This window comes from Moschus berezovskii, chromosome 14 (assembly GCF_049115385.1).
Source record: "Moschus berezovskii isolate FMDL1 chromosome 14, NW_MosBer_1.0, whole genome shotgun sequence".
In the NCBI taxonomy this organism is placed as follows: domain Eukaryota; kingdom Metazoa; phylum Chordata; class Mammalia; order Artiodactyla; family Moschidae; genus Moschus; species Moschus berezovskii.
In genome coordinates, this window is record NC_142473.1 from 66,502,878 (window position 1) to 66,526,137 (window position 23,260).

The 23,260-nt window shown below is 36.2% G+C and overlaps 2 protein-coding genes across 26 annotated transcripts in view; one reads left to right on the forward strand and one right to left on the reverse strand.

Annotated features, from left to right (window-relative positions):
* DNAJC24 (DnaJ heat shock protein family (Hsp40) member C24) overlaps positions 1-19,876 on the forward strand; it is a 73,326-nt gene extending 53,450 nt beyond the window's left edge. For both annotated transcript variants that reach the window (XM_055423781.2, XM_055423782.2), the window contains exons 3-5: positions 622-760; positions 12,166-12,234; positions 19,474-19,876. In XM_055423781.2, coding sequence (XP_055279756.2) covers positions 622-760; positions 12,166-12,234; positions 19,474-19,604 — 339 coding nt within the window. In that variant the 3' untranslated portion in view covers positions 19,605-19,876. The remainder of the gene's footprint in view (positions 1-621; positions 761-12,165; positions 12,235-19,473) is intronic.
* IMMP1L (inner mitochondrial membrane peptidase subunit 1) overlaps positions 17,840-23,260 on the reverse strand; it is a 76,318-nt gene continuing 70,897 nt past the window's right edge. For 22 of the 24 annotated variants that reach the window (XM_088843218.1, XM_055423768.2, XM_088843211.1 and 19 more), the window contains 3 exons: positions 21,705-21,815; positions 20,817-20,881; positions 17,840-18,862 (listed from right to left, as the gene is read on the reverse strand). In XM_088843218.1, coding sequence (XP_088699344.1) covers positions 18,850-18,862; positions 20,817-20,881; positions 21,705-21,815 — 189 coding nt within the window. In that variant the 3' untranslated portion in view covers positions 17,840-18,849. Of the gene's footprint in view, positions 20,882-21,704; positions 21,816-23,260 lie in introns of all 24 variants that reach the window. The other 2 variants (XM_088843216.1, XM_088843215.1) reach the window with 2 other exon arrangements.

A 23,260-nucleotide genomic window follows, 5' to 3' on the forward strand; every position in this document is an offset into this window, starting at 1 on the left:
GAATTAATTTGTATTCAAATGTTTCGTTGTGTTCTTTAAAGTTGTTTCCTACAAATTTAGCCTAAAACAACCATTTTTCAAGAAAAATTTGTTTGGGGATTTATAACTTTAAAATCTTCAGGGCTGAACCAGAAGGTGAGAAGTGTTTTATTTTAAAAAGTATAATTGTGTGATTTTGAAAGAAAAGCTGGTAGTGCATGGTGATAATATTTCCAGCCAAGCACATTTTATGAGGAGAGCTTCACACTCTGCGGAGTTTGCACTCTTCTTCTGTCATGTCCTGCTCGTCTGCATGTACCTATTTCTGTTTGTGTTAGTCATCCTCTCTAGGTAAATTGTCCATGAGACCAGTGATTCCATCAGCAAATTATCCAGAAAATGCTGTCTTTGCACGTTGTGACAGATCATGTCACCAGTGGATTTATAGCTACTCCAGTGCTCTAATTAACCTGGCAGTTGTCTCCTGTGCCCAACACTGTAGTCTCGTTGCTTGGAATCTTAGTTTTCATCTTCTCATTACCATCTCTCTTAAATACGGCTCAGATTTTAGATTTTTTTTTTGGTAACCTACCTCTCCCCAACCCTCTCTACTCATCACCTGCCCTTATTTTTGATTGGCAGTATCATCCAGATAAACAGAGTGCAGATGCGCCAGCAGGATCAGTGGAGGAGTGTATACAGAAGTTCATTGAAATTGATCAGGCATGGAAAATTCTAGGGAATGAAGAGACAAAAAAAGAGTATGACCTGCAGCGACATGGTAGGTACTTACGGTGAGGAGCCCAGCACACTGGCAACTCTGTGAAGTGCAGTCTGCAGCCACTCCTGGGGAGCGCATTCCAGCATTTACACCAAGTTATTATTGCCTCTTTTCTCCTCCCCTCCATTATTATTTCTAATTATGCCCTGTTCTTAGTAGTGATTATTGTGTATCCATTGAGAAGTTAACGGAACTACTAGGATGTGGCTTCTTGTGAAGCTGTGAAAGCTACTTTTTATAACTAATGAAAAATGTTTAATTACACATTCCTAATGAATATGTTTTTTATGTTTAAAAACTTCCTTTTTATTAAATTTAATTATGAACTGATTAAAAATTTAATTGTAGTACTTTTAGGATTATCTACTGTATAAATGACAATCTAAAGGAGAATACAAAGGATAACATCATAAAGCACTCTTGGCTGTGTCTGAGCTTATATTAGGCTAGGTTTTTATGATTATCTCCTGTATAGATGATATTCCTTATAAGGTTGCTATAAATGATATTTCAGGAATGTACATTTCCTAAGCAATTTTAAAAGTCATTTCTTTTGTGCATTTTAGAAAATAGCTTCTTAAAACAGTGACAGCCTCTTGTGAGAAAGAAAGGGAGAAATGTAGGTCAGGTTTGTCACACATGGACTGCAGTTACACGAAGTGATAGGCTGTCTTTCAGCACTGGCCTTGGGATAGGAGTCCCCCAGCCTTCTTTCTGAACCTTCAATATGCACCCTACATGCTAATGGGAGGAGTCAATAATCAGCCACGGCCTGTGGGGAAAACACTCCGTTGCACTCTGCCATAGCACACCAGGCTCAGCATTGACTCAGACGTGTTGATAAAAGCTCATGTCTCTGTACTTTATTTTATTGAATCTTCTCCCATGGTCTGTACTGGCACACCATCAAACTCAGCAGAATGATCATAAGGCTCTTATTACTAAGGTTATGAAAATTTGAGTAATAAGGCTTTATTCCTGAAACACAGCATTACAGGTTAAAGCCAACTTGTGATACCTTTGTGTAAAGACTTCATGAGCAATTTGCTTACATACTGGAGTATTAGTTCTTAATAGTGACTTTCATAGTACTGATCATCTCTCAAGATGATTAGTATTTACTTTTTAAAAAAATGTTAAGAAACTGACAAAGGTACCTTTGCAGGGAATCTGGATTAATTTTCAAATATGCTTTGAATATTGGGTCCTCCATCTGTTTATGCACATCTTTCAAATATTGTATTTCTTCTGTAAATGCTTGTACTTCTGGCAGAAAAGGAATGTAGAAGTGGTTTCATCTGAGTGAATTCTATCCATATATACACCTTTTTGACCTTGGTCACATAGTAAAATTTCTGTGAAAGTGTTGAAATCAATAAACATGAGTGTGTAGTGTGTGAGAAGTTAACTATGTTTCTGAAGTGACCAAGTTCCGCCAGGGATGACAGTGTCTCATGAAGCTTTGCACATGTTTATCAGTCTTTATTCTGGGGTGCTGACGTGTTTAAGGTGAGTATGATCCACAAAACTGTATTGTAAGGAGTGTAGGGTGTGTACTTGCTCTGTTGCTCTTCATGTTTGCTACTCCACAGCTTGTTAAGAACCTATCTGTGAAACTGACTAGAAACCTACTGTCCACAGAGGAAGAGCTAGGGAGAGATCAGAAATAAAAAAATACTCTTTTGCTCTAGGGCGTAGGGTGTGGAAGACCAGAAATGGAGAGAAAAATGGAGCAGGGTTAAACATGAGCAGTAGAATTACATAAAGCAGGGCTTAAGAGATTTTGGAAGAACAGATAAGCAACATCCTCAAGTGTTTCTCCATTGCCTTTGAGAAGTCTTTGGAAATGTGGATTTCTTTTGAGCTTTGAGTCCTGGGTTTGGAGGTTTTAATGGAAGCAACTCTAGCCTACTGTATCATAGGAGATTCTTGTAAATCATTGATAAGGTCACAGCAAAGTTCAGACAAACCAAATATAGTGAGATTGAACTTAATTCAGATAAATAGATCTTCTGGGAATTTATATAATGTCTGTTTGCTTTCAGGTGTTTCAGGTGGGTGAGCTATGCTATGACAGCAGAAATACACATTTCCATGACATTTTAGTACCCCAGATCCAAGTACTAAATATTTCCTTTATTACCAAAGGCTCCTCATAGTGCAAATGCTTTGTTTCAGTTTTAAATTGAAATTGGCTTTCTGTTTAGTTAAGAAGTAGGAGTTCTTATCCAAATATAACTTGCTGTTTTTAAGCCTTTCATACTAGAGCTGTTTTTAAAACTGCAAATAAACCTAGTTTTGTATTGTCATTTCTCTTCAATACCGACATTAATTTTTTCTTCTTGACCCATCTCCAATAAATGGTTCCTCAAAAGAAGGAAATGAACTTGAATTTCTAACACTTCGGATTTAGATTTGGTAGAAGGAAAATCTTTGAGAGTGATAATTTGCTGAAGACCAGGATAAGTTACCAAGAGAGAGAGAATTTATTATAACCAGGTCAAAGCACTCTTTTTTTATGGGTCACCCCCTGGGGACATGGAAATAGCTTTGTTATACAGGACTCTTTTTGCATGTAGTTCATTGTAGAACTTTCTTTTCATAGGTTGTGTTTTAAATATATTTGTTTCCTGCCCTCCACTAATGTATAGTATAAAATAAATTGGAGTTCTGTGTACTTGGGAAAAAGGCAGTGATGTTTTATTGGCTGATGTTGAATACTTTCTTGAATTTCACAGCTCAAAGTTGGCGCTCTTTTGTAAGGAAAGCCTCATATATTACCTGCAACCATTTATTTCTGTAAAAGATCTTTTAAAGAGACCCTTGGAATCCATATCTCTTTGCTTCACAAAAGAAATTATCAAAAGGAAAACTCTGGGATAGATAACCTAAAGAAAATTACCTATATTTTTTCTTATATCATTTCCACTTCTACACTCTTGGTTGACATTTTAGGGCAGTGTTGGCCAGGCTGAAAGCAGACCTAAAAAAAAGATGAGTGATATTCAGTTCCCAGATATTACACATTTTGAAAGCAGTGTTAACTAGTGAATTTAATCAATTAATTTCAGTTGAACCTATTTACCTTATTGTTTTTAAATATGCTTCCAAAGACTGCTTTCCACATTTCCTTTGAAAGGCATTTAGTTATTCAAGGTTAGTCTTTGCACTTCCAACAACTAGGTGAACACTTTGGAAAATCTTTTAGGATTTATAAAATGTTCACATGAAAATACCTGTTGAACAGATTTTTGCACCTCTATAATTCTTGTGGGGAATCTTCTTATACATTGAAAGTGAAAGTGAAGTCGCTCAGTCGTGTCCGACTCTTTGTGACCCCGTGGACTGTAGCCCACCAGGCTCCTCAGTCCATGGAATTTTCCAGGCAAGAGTACTGGAGTGGGTTGCCATTTCCTTCTCCTTCTTACATATTAAGCATATTTAAAAGCAGGTCAGAAGGGTATCAGGAAAAGAATAGGGATCATGATTCAGTAGCTTTGTAGCGTGAGTCACACACATTTCTGATGTCCCATTGGCTCTTCTAGAGCGACACAGCTTATGCTTAGGTTACTTCACTATGACCTGAAGAGGAACAGACCTTCGTTCGGATGAAGTCAGTCAAATTAAATTATGTTGTAAAAAAAAAAAAACAGCAGATTGTGTCTGGAATCCTTGGTGGTATATTATTTTACATTAAGATGCATCTTGGTTCTCTATTAGTGAATTATTTCGGTGATGTAGAGCCTTCATGCTACACAAATGGGCTCTGAAGGGGATTAAGCCAGACATTGTAAAGTTAGTGTCTTTACTTGAAGCTAATCAGCTATACTCTCCTCACCTAGGTAGAAAAAAAATCATTTCTGGTGTTACACGATTCATTTAATCTGTTTATTAGGATAAATATTTGAGAATGGGAGATAAGCAGATAAATCTTGGACCAAACGAGGAACATACCTTAAAACTCTACCATTGTCTATGCACCAGAGAGCTGAATCAACATGGAATTTCTTAAATTTAAAATAAGAATGCTCCCTGAAAATCAAGTTAACACTGAAGACTGATTAACTCCATAAGAAGGGAATTAATACTTTTAAATGGAGATAATGTGAGTTTGGGTTCACTGTTTGGGATAATAACCTAAGGCCAGTAGATATTTGTGTAAACTATTTGCTAAAACTGACCCTTATAAAATACTTGTATTAGTCAGGTTCCACTTGTGGCTATATCAGTATCTCCACTTGATTTTAGGAATTTGAAAATTGGTTATAAAAATGTGCTGCAGGTAAAACTTGAAGATAAGCATCAGCGGGCATGTTTTTTTGTGTGTGTGTGTGACTCTTTTCTAGGAAAAGCAAGTATGTGAAATGATGCAGAAAATCCATCTAGACAGTTAGGGACTGGCATTTCTTCAGAGAGAGAAGATAATACAGATAAAACTTTCTGTGAGGGTCCCCTTGCTTCATCTTATTTGTGACAAGAAGGCAACTGTTCATATTGTTACTTTTAGATGACTACAAATACCTGTTTTTGTAAATTTCTCAGTGATCCTGAATAAACATTTGACTAGTTTCAAATAAAGCTATAGAAACCTCTGGGCAAGAAGACTGTAGTTATACTCCTATAATACTTGGACATAATCGGAAGTTCTAATTTAATGACAGAGAAAATGTAGGGTTTTAGGAAGTTTGTTTCTCATCTTTAACCTCTTTCCCAATTTCTACTCGAGTATTGACCCGACTGAAAACAATGGGTTCAAAACTCAGACTGTACCCACCTTTCCTATTTCTTGTTTTCAACCCTCAGACTTGAAATCTTTGTTTCATGTTACACTCTGATTACTTCTAGTTTGCTCAGTATATAGCCAATGAGTTAAAAATGAAGGTCGGCATTTCTTCTTTAATGTGTTTTTTCTTTTCCTCTAAGTGATCTTTTTATTCTCATAGCTACCACAGCAATCCATGCCCAGAGTATAACATACACTTAGGCTATTTCCACAGCTGCTAATTGGCTTTCTCCGAAAGTCATTTTCATTTTGATTGATTGAGTTTTCTTTATTCTCACTGTTGTTTAAGAACATATACAACTGTACCCACTCCCTAACACAGCCTGTTCACCTGGAATTTAAATGGGACAGAAGCTTTTAAGTTTGACCATAGTTACTCTTTCCAACCTCATCACCAATCACAAACCTGATGTGAAATCTTCTCCCCATCCATTTAGGGATTCCCAAACGCATCTGCTTATGCTATTCGTAGTTACTCAGAACATCCCCTTCTGCTTCTTTACAGCCTATTCTTTGTTCAAGATACAATTCTAGTCCTATCTCCACTCACACCGCCCCCACCCACCCCCAGGAGAAGCCTTACTTGACTTTCTAATCTACTGTCATTATGTCTGACCTCTGAATTTGGTCTACAAATTATTTTGATTCCCGCCCCCCCGCCCCGCCATGGTCCCTGTCTTTCAGTTCTGTTTGATGCTTTGGAAGGACTAAATAATAATTTGGACAATGTCTTTGATAATAATGGATCAATTTTAATGGTACTGACAGTAGTAAAGCACATAAAACTTCTTAATACTGTTACAAATCCGGACAAGGTCAAAAGTCGCTGCCATCCTATACTGTGGTACCTGAGACTACCCAGACTGCAACAGTTGAATCATTTTCCTATGCTCTGTTATAGACAGGTGAACACAAACATTGTGAGTTAATAATTTTAAAATTGCTGCCATTTGTTAAGCGCTAGAACTATGGCAATTGTCTTTTAATCACTGCTTAACAACCTTGTAAGGAAGATATTAATATCTGTTTTCCAGAGGAGTCTGAGGCTCAGAGTTATTTGACAAAGGGCACATAACTAATAATTGATTGAGGGGAAACTCAAAGCCCTTCTCTGACTTTAATCACTGTGCTCGGTTGCCAAGTCTTGAATAGGTGTGTACAACCTACTGTTTTAGTTCCAAATAATTAGGAATGAGGCAATTTTAAGGGTCAGAGGGAGAGGCCAGGCTTAATTCTGCTGCTGTGTTCTCCCTTTCTGTAGTGAAATGTGAAATTCAGTTTCCGGATTCATTTGGTACCTTTCACAGCACTAGGTATACGTTCAGTTTATGAAAGCTCCGTAGCTCAAGTCCATAATTAAGGCCCAAGTGTGTAGTTTTTCATCAGTATCACAAGCCTTGCAGTTGTGACTCTTTAATTTCATCTGAGAAAGAATTATAGAGCTTTATGATTTAATGAGCAGGTTTCAAGTTAAACATTGCCTGATTCTCTTACCAAGATAGAGACTTCCAAGAACAGTGACTGTTAAGGGCAAGAAATAGATTTTCTTCAAGTTATTTACTATATGAAAAATGATTTTTAAGTGAAATTATTTTTAAGAAGGAGGTGATTGTTTAAAATTATTTGGTTTTAAAGCAGCAAGATACTGAGTTTAGATCTAACCTAAAGGAAAATACTGCTGTTTGCATTTACCACACTTGATGACATCTGTCAGTTTGAAATAAACTTTTAAGTATTTTAAATGGCATAAAAATAAATACAGTAAACTAATTGCTAAATAAGAGTGTTCCGGGGACTTGCTCACTTGAGTAACACACAGTAGTCCCATACTTGAATAGTAGGGACAGAGTTACATTTAGACTGGATCTTTTGGTCAGTAGTGGGTTGAATGGTTGAATGAGATTTTTAGATATCTCATCCATAAAGTTAAATTCTTCTTCTTGGTATCTTTTTGTTGCTGTTATTTATTTATTTTTACTTATCTGAATTGTAGCTACAGTTAGAAAAGGTTTCCCGGGATTAGGAAGTGTAATTATTTAGGCAGCAAATAAAGAGCTGTTTTAGAAATTTTACTATCATTAGGAGGAAGTTTTAAAGGACTGGAATTCTATTGTCTTGTAAGAAGTAAGAAATATTTATTGATTCCCAAATGGAGCTGAAAAAAACCTTTCCTCTTTTAGAAAGTTGTGAATGACCCAGCGAGAGCTCTAGTAAGCTTTACTGAACCAAGCTGCTAATAGTTATTTAATGTTATTCTTCAGTGTGAAAGAATCTCCGTAGATTTTCCTTTTAATCTCTTTGAATTGCAGGCTCATAAACCTCTCTGATGAGTCCTGCCAGTGTTTTCTTAGATCCCACTGTTGAGACAATGGAGCCACAGAATTCTTTCACTTCTTGTTGTCAGACAAATCCAATAGAACACAAGGTCAGAAGGGCCTATACTTCTAAAGGCTGAAAGATTCTTTTTCAAGTAACCACATAAATTATTTGATTTTATCATTACATTGGTCGGGAATCTCTATTTAATGATAGTGCTCTGTTTTCTACATGTCAGTAAATCTGGAAGTTTTTCTTGTCTCCATATTTGCCTAAGCTTTGTTAGCACAGCACTGGGTTTGAACAGACCTTAATGTTCCTATATACCTTAGAAAAAGCTGAACCCATTCACTTCAAAAAAATCTGGAATCACGTAGTGTCACTGGACTCAAGATGGAATTCACCAAATGCCAGGCAATGTGTCTTCTTTCCAAAAGACTGTTTGTTATTTTGTTTTTTTTAAGTTATTACCATATTGTAGCTAAGATTCCAGATTAAAATCTTGGATCTATCTGTTTATTTAATCAAATCTCTTTCTAAGTCAGTTTTTGTTTTCTCAGCATTTTTAGTAGTGTCATATGAAGGAGAACTTTGAGATAGGGTTTACATTTTCAGATATATATTACAATATTTCATTATAATGAACAAAAAATTTTATAATATGTAAAACTCAAAAGAAAACAAACATGTCTTTTGCAAATACAATGCATGATTAGTAGATAATAATCAAAGCTAATTACAGGGTTCCAGTGAGTTACTTTAAGGGCTAGGGAGGAATTACATTTTCTAATTATAACTACAATGGTGGACAAGCAGAGATCATTGTTTAAAAAGGAAAAAAAAAAACACATTGATTTGTTTGTGCTCCTTCATTGTAATCCTAGTGGGGGGGACACTGTTGCCCCATTCCCTGGACACCTGCCTCTGAACAAAAGATCGTGATCTCTTCCCTCCCCCAGCATTTAGATTCACCTTTTCCTTGTGTGTACCCCCTCTGCTCATTATACAGTTCTCCAGGGATCCAGTTTTCCTCTGACTTAATCACCCCCAACCTTTTTCAGAAGTTGTTAGATTATGGTCCTTTCAAAGGATACACAGTTTCTTATGGCACTCTTTACTTCTTTCCCCTAATTTTTCTCTCCTTATTTCTATTTTAAAATATAGCCATTAGAGTTCTAACATACTGCCTAAAAGTTTATTGAAGTATATCATACATACTGAGAAATGCACCAGTCCTAAGTATACAGCCTGATGAATTTTCAAAGTAAACACATCCATCTCATAAACCAGCACCCCAAGAAGGCCCCTGTGACTCCTTCCAACCACTGCTCACTTTCTCACACCCAACACCACAGGATAGTTTTGCCTGTAAAATTTCATATGATACAGAAAGCAAACAGTTGCAGGTACCCTCCACTTTTCAAAAATTCGCTTTGCCATTTTGCTTTCATGACAGTAAACCTTCACTTAATGGAAATAAAGAGGATGTTCACTTTTATGAAAAAAGGTGAAAAATGAAATAGTGTTCAACATTTGCTTTTCTGTGAGCCCCTTATGGAGGTAGCATGCACCCTGAGCCCCGAGCAGCCAGAGTGGCACCGCCAAACTCTGTCCCCCACCTGCTTTGGGAACTGTTGTACATTCAGCACCAAGCCACCATAGCTTTGAACTGGATCTGTGGGCATCTGTGCTTTATCTGGAATTATTTTGTGCATCCATTAGGAAGATGTGTCTTGAGGTAATTGCTTCCTTGCTTTTCCCACCTTGGCTTACAAAAGCTTTCATAGGAACACACTGCTTTGATTGCAGGGGAAGCCTGTGTTCTCCTTTGTCTCAGATACTGCCCTTTCAAACCAGAGTCCCCACAAAACTTGGACTGTGTGCACATAGTGTTGAATAATCAGGTCGATATATAAATGTTTAGATGGCCATAGAACAGGAGAATGTTTTAAAGACTCCTTTTAACTCTGACCTTGGGTAAAGTGCTAACCATTTTTGTGTTTTATTTTCTTTCCCTTTACCATGAGATGTGGTCTGAACTGATATTTCAACTAAGTACTTAAAGTTCCTGTGCAGAAAGAATTTAAAAAATAATAAAAATGTAAAAGCCACTTTTTTTGAGTAGGTGGAATAATAGAAAGGGTTCCCACATGAAATAGTAACTAAGTGATAATAACAGTGGCTTCCTTGTAGAGAAGCAGAACAATACCAACCTGACTTGCTCAACAGTTATATTTGCCACTTATGTCTCACTAATTATTTTAAAATAAAAATGGCATAATGAATACCTATGGATGGATTGTCTTTTTATACAATTAATGTATTACAGATGTCCAAGACAGATTCGATTAAGGTTTTATTCATCTTGTCATCACCTCTGGTCTGAATTTCAGCGTTACTTAAAATATCTATCTGTAAAATACCCTGGAATATAGGCAACTTGATTATAAGTTATTTATACATGTTTTCTTGCAAACCAAACCCTATTAAGTACCAGTTACTCTCATTCTTCAGTTCTAAAACAGTGTTTCATTTCTGCATTCAAGTAAATTATCTTGGTCCTCCCAAGTAAGAAATTGAAACGTGATTAAAATCCGTGAGATTTTTAGGTAAAAAGTTTCTCTTTAATTTAGAATACTGAATAACCTGTAGCCAAGTAAACTTATACAGAATGTGGAAATTAAATTTGTTTCTTCAGAAATGACCTTGCATACTGATACACTTTGGATAGTCTATAAGTGGACACATGAAGATGGAAGAACCACCCCTTGGTCACTTTGCAAAAGTCTTTATCTTTGAGTTTTAGGAGTTTAATAGAGTACTGGTAGCCAATAAACATGAAGTGATACAATATTTGACATACCTTAATAGAAAACCATGGCGAGTTCAAAATATTGTAAAATCTTTTCATCTATTTTAAAATTGTGTAACTCACCAATAAATTTTGAACAGGCAGTTATTAAATATAATTAAATTGCAGGCATTCACATAACAGAACAAAAGGAAGCATTCTCAGCAAGTGAACAAGAGACCAGTGAGACAGCTAAAGAGATTTTCATTGGGGTGGAGGGGTGGACTTTAGTAGTTTCTTTTAAGCATTGATTTCTAGAAGAACAGTACAAGCATACAGGAAGTATAGCATGCCTTTGAAAACAAAGACAAGTTCTTCTCATCTGTAGTTGTTTTGTTTGTCCTAAAGTACACTTGTTTTAAGCAAGAGTGCATGCTTATACTACCTAGACCATCCCTACTAAATTCCTACTACGGTGGAATCCCAGGTTTCTTTGGACTTTCCATCTGCAGGGAAAACTTTGGCCCAGGAAACAGCAATGGAACATCAACACAGAAATGTTGTGTTGCATGGTTATTGACATATTTTAAAATAATTTTTCTTGTAAGTCACCCATCACTGTCTTGTGAGCAAATAAAAGTCAGATGACCGGTAGCCACTTACATTTGATTAGAACCTTATTCTTTAAAACACTTTTAGCCTGATCTCAGTTGATTGAAAGGCATAATAAAAATGTTTGATGTAACAAAATTCCATTGACCAGGTGGCTTAAACAACAGAAATTTGTTTCTCACAGTTCTGGAGGCAGGAGAGTCCAAGACTGAGGTTCCATCCAGGTGATAAGGATCTTGGTCAGGTCTCTTTCTGGCTGGCAGAGGATCACTCTCTTGCTCTGTCTTCATGATACTTTGCTTTGTGCACGTGAGTGGAGAGAGACCTCTCTCTTCCTCGTCTTGTAAGGCCATCAGTTCTATCAGATTAGGACCTTGGTCTTCTGACCTCATTTCACCTTAATTATCTCCTCAAGGTCTTATTTCCAAATATGGTGATGTTAGAAATTAGGGCTTTAACATAAGGATCTGGGGGATGGGACATAATTCAATCCAGAGTGACCCTTATAAAGATGAGAGATAATCTGAAATACTTAAGGTTTGACAACTAGTTAAATATTATAACTAAGGTTCAAATAATTTTTACCTGACTCCACACTGTCCTCCTTGGTCACACAGATAGTTTATCTGAAAATTTCCCCCTACAAAATGCATTAGTTGATTGCAGAGTCATCAAAACCAATTTCATGGTTTTTTTATTGCATACTTGTAAAAAATGGCATTTATAAGATGTTCTAGATTCTTTTTGTCAGCTGAAGTCAGGTAGCTTTAAAATTGCTATCAAAACTAGTAAGCTAAGTTTTAAAATTAGAATTGTAGTGACCAGGCTGGAGTTGCCTTCTTAGCATTCTTCATGGTTATAATTTAAATATCAAAAGAAAGTATCTCATTCTATATTTTACAGAAGATGATCTAAGAAATATGGGACCAGTATATGCTCGACTATATCTTGAAGAAATGTCTTGGAATGAAGGTTGGAATTATTTTTTTCTCTTGATTACAATCAGGAAAAATACTAGGGACTTTGTATGAGAAAAAAAAAACTTCATAGGATGTTTAGAAATCTTAAAAAGAAATAACAGCTTGGCTTTTTACATATATGTGGGTGTTTTTGTCTGGAATATTTTTGTTTCATTCTAAACTTCAATGACTGGTGTCCCCCTATGTGACTCATTCCCAGTATTTTTCTGTCCTTATTAGATGTTAGGTACTTAAGGTTTCATATGGATTTCTTTTTTAAACTACTTTGATTTTTGGTTTATTCTCTATCTGTGTAAGAGGGAAAATAAAGTCAAAGACGTAATTTTTTCCATCCTATGTTGACACTTGAGATGAATTGCTATTAGAATATATGTAGAAGGGGAAAACTGAGAAGGCAATGGCACCCCACTCCAGTACTCTTGCCTTGAGAATCCCAGGGATGGGGGAGCCTGGTGGGCTGCCGTCTGTGGGGTCGCACAGAGTCGGACATGACTGAAGCGACTTAGCAGCAGCAGCAGAAGGGGAAAAAGTGGTAGCAGTGACAGATTTTATTTTATTGGGCTCTAAAATCACTGCAGATGGTGACTGCAGCCATGAAATTAAAAGACACTTGCTCCTTAGAAGGAAAGCTATGACAAACCTAGACGATGTATTAAAAAGCAAAGACTTCACTTTGCCGACAAAGGTCTGTATAGTCAAAGTTATGGTTTTCCCTGTAGTCATGTAGATATCAGACTTGAACCTTTAAGAAGGCTGAGTGCCGAAGGATTGGTGCTTTTGAATTAGAAGACTCTTGAAAGTCCCTTGGACGGCAAGGAGATCAAACCAGTCAATTCTATAGAAAATCAATCCTTAATATTCATTAGAAGGACTGATATTGAAGCTCTAAGTGGCCACCTGATGTGAAGAGCCAGCTCATTGGAAAAGACCCTGATGCAGGGAAAGATTAAAGGCAAAGGAGAAGGGAGCAGCAGAGGAGGAGATGGTTAGAGAGCATCACCGACCCAATGGACATGAATTTGAGCAAACTCCAAGAGACAGTAGAGGACAGAAGAGCCTGGCGTGCTGCAGTCTGTGAGCTTGCAAAGTCAGACACAACTTAGTGAATGAACAACACAAATGTTTGTTTCTTTATATGGAATCATATATTGTCAGAGCAGGAATTTTGGAGCTTTATGTTTATGCTTCCTTTTTGATTATGTCTTAGGTGGAAAAGAAAAATCTGTCACTCCTTTTTACCAACCACGAGTCATGTCTTTTTCTCCTTTCCCATTAATAGAGTTTAAAAACTTAAATCTAACTTTTCATTCTTTGATTAGTTCTGTGAATTGCTCTGGTGAAATTTCATTCAGTTCCCTTTTTTAAAACTGGAAGCCATGAATACCACACTTCCATGTTTCTCTGGACAAATGAAGAAATCTTACCGTTTTCTAGAATTTTTGTGCATTTGTGTGTGCTCAGTCACTCAGTCATGTCCAGCTCTTTGAACCCCATAGACTGTAGCACACCAGGCTCTTGTGTCCATGCGATTTTCCAGGCAAGAATACTGGAGTGGGTTGCCATGTTCACCTAGAGGGGTCCTGACCCAGATATCAAACCTGCGTCTCCTGCATTGGCAGGTGGATTCTTTACCACTGAGCCACCTGGGAAGCCCCTCTAAAATATTTATATACTCTTAATCCTATAACTTTACTATTCACCCTGGAGTACAAATTCCTAGGACTCTATAAAAATTTATTAGTAAATATGGATAAGTAGAAGATAAACAGCCTGTCCTTTCCAAAACCAAGTTTACTGGAATATTTTTTAAAGGCAAATTCTCAACTTAGTGCTCTCAGGAAGTTGAGTCTCAGGCTGAATTGACTTAGAAGGGGAATCATGTTTTCATGAGCCACTCGGTGCCTCAGGGGCCAATGTAAATCCTGAGTAGAGATTCTTACTTGCAGTGACTATTGGAAGACTTGAAGTTTTGCCTAACAGGGCTCCCAGGGTTTATGATAGTTTCATCAGAGTAAACAGGAAGAACTGCTGGGCTGTGAAAATAAAATATACCAGTGACACTCGTTTAACTGCTGGTTTGTGAAAGGGATAGATTAGAACATGTTATTTACCAGGGAGATCTACCCAGCTAAACAGTATTTTTTGAAGATACAGTATTACCAGTTTATCACTCTGTGTGTGTTTAATCTCTTATTGAACAAATTAGTTCTTGTTGTATTTCATGTGACTAGTATGTTTTATTTACTAATAAATCTTGATAATATGAAAACAGTAAAAACTGGTTTTTTAAATTTTTACTTCAGTAAAATTTTTAAATATAATTAAAAATTTTATTTTAAATTAAGGCTATGGATTAGTGTTGTTGAAGCATCTCTTCAGTCAGCAAATATATGGGATTTTTAACAAGTGAAAATGCCAAGATATTGAAGGACATGTATAACATGAAAATCATCAAGAATTATCATAAATGTTGCTGTCTTTGGGACTCTGTAAAGTACAGTACATTCCTGGCAGTGAAGAACATAGAAGCTTCCCAGCTACAGCCAATGAAATCAGTTAGAAGCAGTTAATTAATCTTAAAAGCATAGACTGTTCTTAGATACTTATTTACATTAAGGTTTTTTTAAATCATTGTAAAGATAGAAATAATCCTTATCCTTACGAGAGAAAACCCTGAGCAAGAGCTGCATGATGCCATTATTTTTGCAGGAATATTTAAAAACTGGTCATGTGAGTTTTTCAATTGAGTTTGTGATTTTGAATTGTTATTTGCAATTGCAAAGAGCAGTTTTGGCAGATGAAATTAAATAAAAAGTGCGATCAACTGAAGTAGTAAAAAATCAGTTGATGATGTGCCTTCATGGTTGTTTTCAGAATAACCTTGGAAAGTAAAGATCCAGAACAGGAGAAAAGTTAATGAAATCCTACATGATAAACATAGCCAAACTATTAACTTCTTGAACCAAGAAGGACCAAGTAGGAAATGATGCATTTTATTATGCTTAAAATTGAGGCATACCTGAAGAACTTGAGAGAAGAAGTTAGACATTGCCTTTACAATAAGTGTGTTATACAACTTGTATGTTTTGTCTTCATTCAGTATATTTAAAATTATGATTTCTGTGAAGATAACACTTTGTTAAGTGATAGCAGAATAATTTAAGAAGAAAGTTAACAAGCTGTAAGTTAACATTTGAAATCATCTATGACAAAACTCCACAGTAGCCCATGGTATCTCAGCATCATTTACTAAGCACAAGTCACCTCACAGTGTTTCTCACTGTTCACTGAGGTGGTAAAAAAAAAAAACAGGAGGGAGAGTTAAGAAAATCAATGATTAGAATATGCACATTTTTAGACAATAATAAAAATTCACTTTGGAATCATGCTCTATTACACAATATGTTAACTCAGATAGGGAGGGATATTAGCATTTTAAAATTCAAGATTAAATTATTTTTCTTTATAGATTAAAAAAAAACATTGTGGTGAAAAATGAAAAGCAGCATTGTGAATTAATGTTTCCTTCCCTTCCTTAGTAGCTCAGCTGGTAAAGAATCCGCCTGTAATGAGGAGTTCCCAGTTCAGTTCCTGGGTTGAGAAGATCCCCTGGAGAAGGGATAGGCTATCCATACCAGTATTCTTGGGCTTCCCCGGTGGCTCAGATGGTAAAGAGTCATCCTGCAATGCAGGAGACCTGGGTTCAATCCCTCAGTTGGGAAAATCCCCTGAGGAGGGCATGGCAACCCACTCCAGTATTCCTGCCTAGAGAATCTCCCTGGACAGAGGAACCTGGCAGGCTGCAGTCCATGGGGTTGCAGACTTGGAAATGACTGAGCGATTAAGCACAGCACAGCACAGCATAGAAAAGTCTTAGAAAAATCTAAGCTTCTCTCCTCTTTAATGGGCTTCCCTGGTGGCTCAGTGGTAAAGAATCTGCCTGCAATCCAGGAGGCCCAGGCTCAATCCATGGGTCAGGAAAATCCCCTGGAGGAGGAAATGGCAACCCACTTCAGTATTCTTGCCTGAAGAATCCCATGGGCAGAGAAGCCTGGCAGGCTATAGTCCATGGGGTCACAGAGTCAGACCACGACTGAGTGACTAACGTTTACTGGTAAAAGAAACATGTAAAGTTGGCTTATTTAGTTGATTTTTTTCCCAAGACCAAACTTGGTTTGAGAATAAATACAAAAAGCAGTTGAATTTTTTTTTTTTTCTTTTCATGGCATATGATGAGATCTAGATGTTAAAAAATGAAGTTACGGGATTGAATGAAGATATTTGGTTCCAAATAGGAAAAGGAGTATGTCAAGGCTGTATATTGTCACCCTGCTTATTTAACTTATATGCAGAGTACATCATGAGAAATGCTGGGCTGGAGGAAGCACAAGCTGGAGTCAAGATTGCCAGGAGAAACATCAATAACATCAGATATGCAGATGACACCACCGTTATGGCAGAAAGTGAAGAACTAAAGAGCTTCTTGATGAAAGTGAAAGAGGAGAGTGAAAAAGTTGGCTTAAAGCTCAGCATTCAGAAAACTAATAAGATCATGGCATCTGGTCCCATCACTTCATGACAAATAGATGGGAAACAGTGGCTGACTTTATTTTTGGGGGCTCCAAAATCACTGCAGATGGTGACTGCAGCCACGAAATTGAAAGACGCTTACTCCTTGGAAGGAAAGTTATGACCAACCTAGATAGCTATTAAAAAGCAGAGACATTACTTTGCCAACACAGGTCCGTCTAGTCAAGGCTATGGTTTTTCCAGTGGTCATGTATGGATGTGAGAGTTGGACTATAAAGAAAGCTGAGCGCTGAAGAATTGATGCTTCTGAACTGTGGTGTTGGAGAAGACTCTTGTGAGTCCCTTGGACTGCAAGGAGATCCAACCAGTCCATCCTAAAGGACATCTGTCCTGGGTGTTCATTGTAAGGACTGATGCTGAAGCTGAAACTCCAGTACTTTGGCCACCTGATGCAAAGAGCTGACTCACTGGAAAAGACCCTGATGCTTGGAAAGATTGGGGGCAGGAGGAGAAGGTGATGATGGAGGATGAGATGGTTGGATCGTATCACCAACTCAATGGACATGGGTTTGTGTAGACTCTGGGAGTTGGTGATGGACAGGGAGGCCTGGTGTGCCACGGTTCATGGGGTCACAAAGAATCAGACACGACTGAGCGACTGAAGATACTTGATTATAAGAAGTATCTTTAGAGATTTAGTTCATTTATCCCTAATTTTTTCATGATGCTAGTAAAATAATATGATCAGTAGTTATTTTTCAGTGACAGTAAAATGAAATAACCAGTGGATCAGAGATTCTTTCAGGTAAAAGAAACAAGTATTTCAACTTACCAGGAAGATGACAGACTTATAAAATTTCCACCATTAGTAGGCAAAATGTTGCACTGTATTGCCTCCTTTGGTCATCTCACTTCAGTGATTTGTCCTTTTGGTTCTTTCATCATTTGTAAACACCAAACAAACAGGCACACACACATAGCCCCCACAGAAAGAACACCATAGTGTATGTTTATATATTAGGTCGGTGCAAACATAATTATAGTTTCAGGCCATGAACTTTAAATCATTATAACCAGGCTAAAATACATCTTTATTAATCAAAATAGGAACCATTACAGTCAACACATTTTTTGCCAGTGAGAAATGTTTGTTTATTCCCATAGCATAAAAGTCGCTTCAGAATTCAACGAACTCTTGGAAAGCATTTTCTGCATCCTGCTGGTTATGGAAGCATTTTCCCTGCAAAAGAGTTGTCAAGATTCTTGAAGAAGTGGTAGTTGGTTGGCAAGAGGTCAGGTGAATATGGTGGACAAGGCATAACTTTGTAGCCCAATTCGTCCAACTTTTGAAACGCTGGATGTGAGGTGGTGCCGTCAGGTGGTGTTGTAGAGAAGAATTGGGCCCATTCTTTTGACCAATGCTGGCTCCAAGTGTTGCAGTTTTCAGTGAATCTCAATTTGCTGAGCATACTTCTCAGATGTAATGGTTTTGCTAGGATTCAGAATGCTGCAATCAGACGGGCAACAGACCAGCAAACAGTGACAAAGGACCTTTTTTTTTTGGTGCAAGTTTGGCTTTGGGAAGTGCTTTGGAGCTTCTTCTTGGTCCAGCCACTGAGCTGGTCATCACTGGTTGTTGTATAAAATCCACTGTTCATCTCACATCACAATCCAATCAAGAAATGGTTCATTGTTGTTGTGTAGAAAAGATGACACTTCAAAAGGACGATTTTTTTATATGCAGTGAGGCATCCACTTAATCAAGCTTTTTCACCTTTCCAATTTGCTTCAAATGCTGAATGACTGTAGAATGGTCAATGTTGAGTTCTTCAGCAACTTCTCCTGTAGTTTTAAGAGGATCAATTTTGATGATGGCTCTCAACTGGTAATTGTCAACTTTCGATGGCCAGTCACTGTACTCATCTTCAAGGCTCTCATTTCCTTTGCAAAACGTCTTGAACCACCACTGCACTGTACATTTGTTAGCACTTCCTGGGCCAAATGCATTGTTGATGTTGCGAGTTGTCTCCACTGCTTTATGGCTCATTTTGAACTCAAATTTGCTTCTTGTCTAACATCATTTCCCTAGTCTAAAATAAATATAAAATAAATAGCAAATAATTATTCATTAGCGAAAAAACATAAAAGTGAGAAATGTGAATTAAAATGATGACTACATTTAGAATGTATTCCAATATCAACCTTGCACCAATCTAATATTTTAATCAGAATTCTTGAAATAGTGTGATACCAGAAGAGACAGGAATCTGCTGAATTCATCAGTTTTTTCTGAAATGATACACTGCAGGCAAAGGTATGCTCCTTGACAATAAGACAAGTAGGGCTATTTCTTTTTCCTTCACAGTAATATTTTAGATAAACTGTTCAGAAGAATATAAAATTTATATGAATCTTAAAGAAACATAAGATTTCAAATAAATTTCATTGATCACTTCTGAGCATCTTCTCTCCCCCACGAGATTTTTGGCCTAGTGTTTCATAGTTTCCATCCTTCTCCTCCACAGATAATGACCTTTTAGTAACTAATTTTTAGAAGCACTGCCCCTATACATTTTTTCATTTAAATATATTTTATATTGACAGATCTTTTATTTTGCATTTTTGTGAAATAGTGGCACTTTTTAAAAAGGTTGTTAATTTATATGTATTTACATGTAAGTGTTTTTTATTTTCTTTGCAGATGATCATTCCTTTTCTCTGAGCTGTCGATGTGGCGGAAAATACAGTGTTTCAAAGGATGAAGCAGAAGAAGTTACACTGATTTCTTGTGATACATGTTCACTAATTATCGAACTCCTTCATTATCACTGAGATTGTTCACTAAGTGGAATACTTTAGTGTGTTCAGACACATGGAGGAGAGGCCATTCCACCTTTGTCCATTCAAGCAAATGTATAAAGCTGATAAAAAAAAAAAAGATTTTTTTTGTCAGCTCTATTTTTGCAGAGAAAAGACTCTCAAGCAGCGGTTACCTGGATTAACAGAAATTTAATTTCATCATTCATATGTATTTATATTTATAGATCGCAAGAAAGGGGTCTTGAATTTAAATTTATATTAAATAAATTCCCACCTGAAAACTTTATTATTGGTTCATTTTCCTGTTGGTACAAAGTAAAAATTTTCCTTTCTTCGTGTATGCATGTCTCTTTTAATGGGTCATAGAATCATTATATTCTTTTGTAGTTGTTATGTTTTTGAAGTAACTTGATATATCTAGCTGCTAAAGTAACATGCCTTTTATACAACTCTCTCAAATCTCAGGTCATTAGATTAGAATCTTTGTGAATAACATGTAAGCCTAGCTTCCCCATGATGAAAGCTGAATATGGATATTCATTAGGTTATTTCAAAGTTAATAAAGTGAAATGGCAACTGTAGAAAGAAGGATAGCCCTGGAGTCAGAATACATGACTATTGTGTGGCTGGTATGATGAAATGGGCTTTTTAAATGTGTTGTTATTGATTATAGCTAACTATAAAGACTGATTTTCTGTATATTTACTACTCTGTATACAGAGTAAGTCAGAACTCATTTAAAAAATTTTTAAGAAATCTTTTATGGGATCACTGAAACTTTCTTCCTTAATTTCAAATGACTGATCCAAGCATGTGACTTAGCAGCTTTTTATTAGGTTAAACTCTTGGTATTTATTATTGGTTTGGACTTAATAAGACTAGTTACTACTCTACATTGTAAATGTAGCTAAAGTATGAGGCATATTCAAGAGGAGTAAATTATTTTCATTATACTATACAATCAAAAATTTGAAAGTGAGGTTGTTCTAGGTTTTCCATAAAAATACTTCTATATCTAAATTTAGATGACTTATTTTGGATTATATTTTTATCCATATATTTTGAACAAATACAGCTTCCAGAGTGTGTGGTGCTTATTTTTATATTTAACAATTAAAAATAACTAAAACTGAATAACAGTTTATTAGTAAGTACATGGTTAGTGACAGTAAACTCATTTGAACAGAAGACAATAATCAAATCAAAAGAATAAATGTTTGCTACTCATCAGAGAATCTGTGACCATTAGGGCTGTCACGTAGAAATCCAAAATCATTCAGAGGCCAAATCTGTAAAACCAAATGTGGTTGAAGACAATTAGTAAAGCAATGTTATAGCATCATCATATTTCCCTTGTCATCCCTTTCTCCTTATTCTACAATCAAGAACAAATTTTCCACATCAAAATAACACTGTAGAAAGTAAACTTGTATTTGTGTACATATTTAAAATCTAAAATGTGGAACATTCAAACATTATATAAGAAATAATGTTTGTGTATTTTCTTTCACTACTGTCAAAATTAACTGTAAGCCTAAGTACCTGAGTATAACATCTGCTTAAGTGTAAAAAATCCTGTAAATTATCCAGCAGTACCAAGTACTCATGTCTGTTTTTCTCCTTACTGCCTGTGACAAAATGGAAAGGCCAACAATAACAATAATCTTTACTCTGACTCAATGATATACTACAGCAATACACATGACTCTTACTAACTTACTGACAACTTACTAACAACTGGGACATCCCTGCATTCCAGCTAGCCAGACTCTAGACTGCTCTTCTGCAAATGCATATTAATATGTGCCCTGGGTATGAATATGATTGGAAAAGTTATATGAGAAAAAATTAAAATTTTGGAAAGTTTAAAAGCTTCTTATGCTACCACTAAAGTAATCTGAACTTTGTTATTCAAACAAAAATAGTCAATTACCTGTCATAATGGGGGAGTGGTAATGTTTATTATAGCTATGAAGGTTAACATGTTCCTAAGATGTAGTCATTGTAACAGCCTAAAGATTTCAAAGATCATTTGAAAGAAACTTTTTTGTTTGTTTTTTTTTCCCCAGCTCAGAAAAGAAAGCCTGCATTTTAAGCAGAAAACAGCAGTACCTTAAGGAAGATTCGTCCTCTTATTAGTCCATATGGAACAGGTCCATAGTACCTGGAATCTGTAGAATTCTGTAGATTATCACCTTCTAACCAGACATGACCTTTTGGCACCTAGAATTAGAGAAGCATGCACCCCCTTTAAAAACAAATGCTAAGAATAAAAAATTATGTCTTTTGGAGGTAGCAAGGAATATCCTAAAGTTCTTTTGTAAAATACAGTCAGACCCTATGGGTTGCATTTTTTCTATTATCTCTGGTAATAATAAATATTATTTTAAAATATTTTTATTAAAAAATAAAAAATAAATTTTACTAAATATTAGTAAGTAGTATTAATACTTCAACTTTTAAAAAGATCTATCTCTTTTCCTACATGGTTCCCAAACATTAATTTGTTATACAAACCCCAAACTGAGGTTATGAGAGATCAAAACAGTGTGACAGGGTCATTAATTTAATAGACTTCAAAAGAGGTCATTACGATGCTGACTGAAAATGTGCCCCCCTGTCTCAATAACAGCATAAGCAGGGCAGCCACTCACTCAGCAACATCCTGGGGCCAATACCAAGGCCAGACCTATTAGAATGTTCATGATGAACTAAGTGGTAATTGATTGTGACATCAATTACAAATAATCTCATCATTTTATTGGAGTGGGCTTGTCAGAATTCTAATTAAGATCCTTGTTCTGCCTTTGTACAGGCTATATCTTCAATGTATTATATACTTCAATAATGACCATCAAGAACTAGAAGGACCTTTATAAAATCATCAGTTGTGAAATTAATGATGGTGACCCTCTACTAAATGAAAAGATCTTAGATATGTCCTTTGTATTAACTGGTAAATAACATAAATTTAAATTTTTACTCAGTAACAATCATAAGCATATTTAGAACATGTTACTGTAAAATGTGCTCTGTGATATGAGATATTTGCCTATTAATGTCTGTTCAATATAAACTTTAAAAATTACTCTCCAGCAGTACTGTTTTTAAAACTGTATTTAAAAGTTTCTTTTTTACAGTTTTTGTTACCCAAGAAAGTTGAATTACCGACTAGCCAAAACAATCTACTGGGAAGGAATTAATTTTCACTATTCTTTTGACTGATTATTACTTGGGAACTTTATGTGAAGAAAAATAGTCCTATTAGGTTTAGTAAGAAATGACCAATTTTTAAAATGTCACAATTTTTTTTTTAAGACCATCTCTCAGAGTAGTTTTAAGTTGACAGCACGAGAGAAAGGTACGGAGATTTCCCATATGCCTCCCACCCCCACACACACATGGCCTCCCTATTACTGAAATCCCCCACCAAAGTGGCATATTTGTTACACCTGGTGAACTCACTACCATCATAATCACCCAAAGTCCCTTAGTTTACTGAGGGTTCACTCTTGGTGTTGTACATTCTGTGAATATGGATGAGTGTACAACATGGATCCCCTACCACAGTATTATACAGGATATTTTCACTGCCCCCCAAATCCTCTGTGATCTGCCTATTTCATTTCTCCCCCCACCTCCCCTGCCATCACCTCTGAATTTTAACT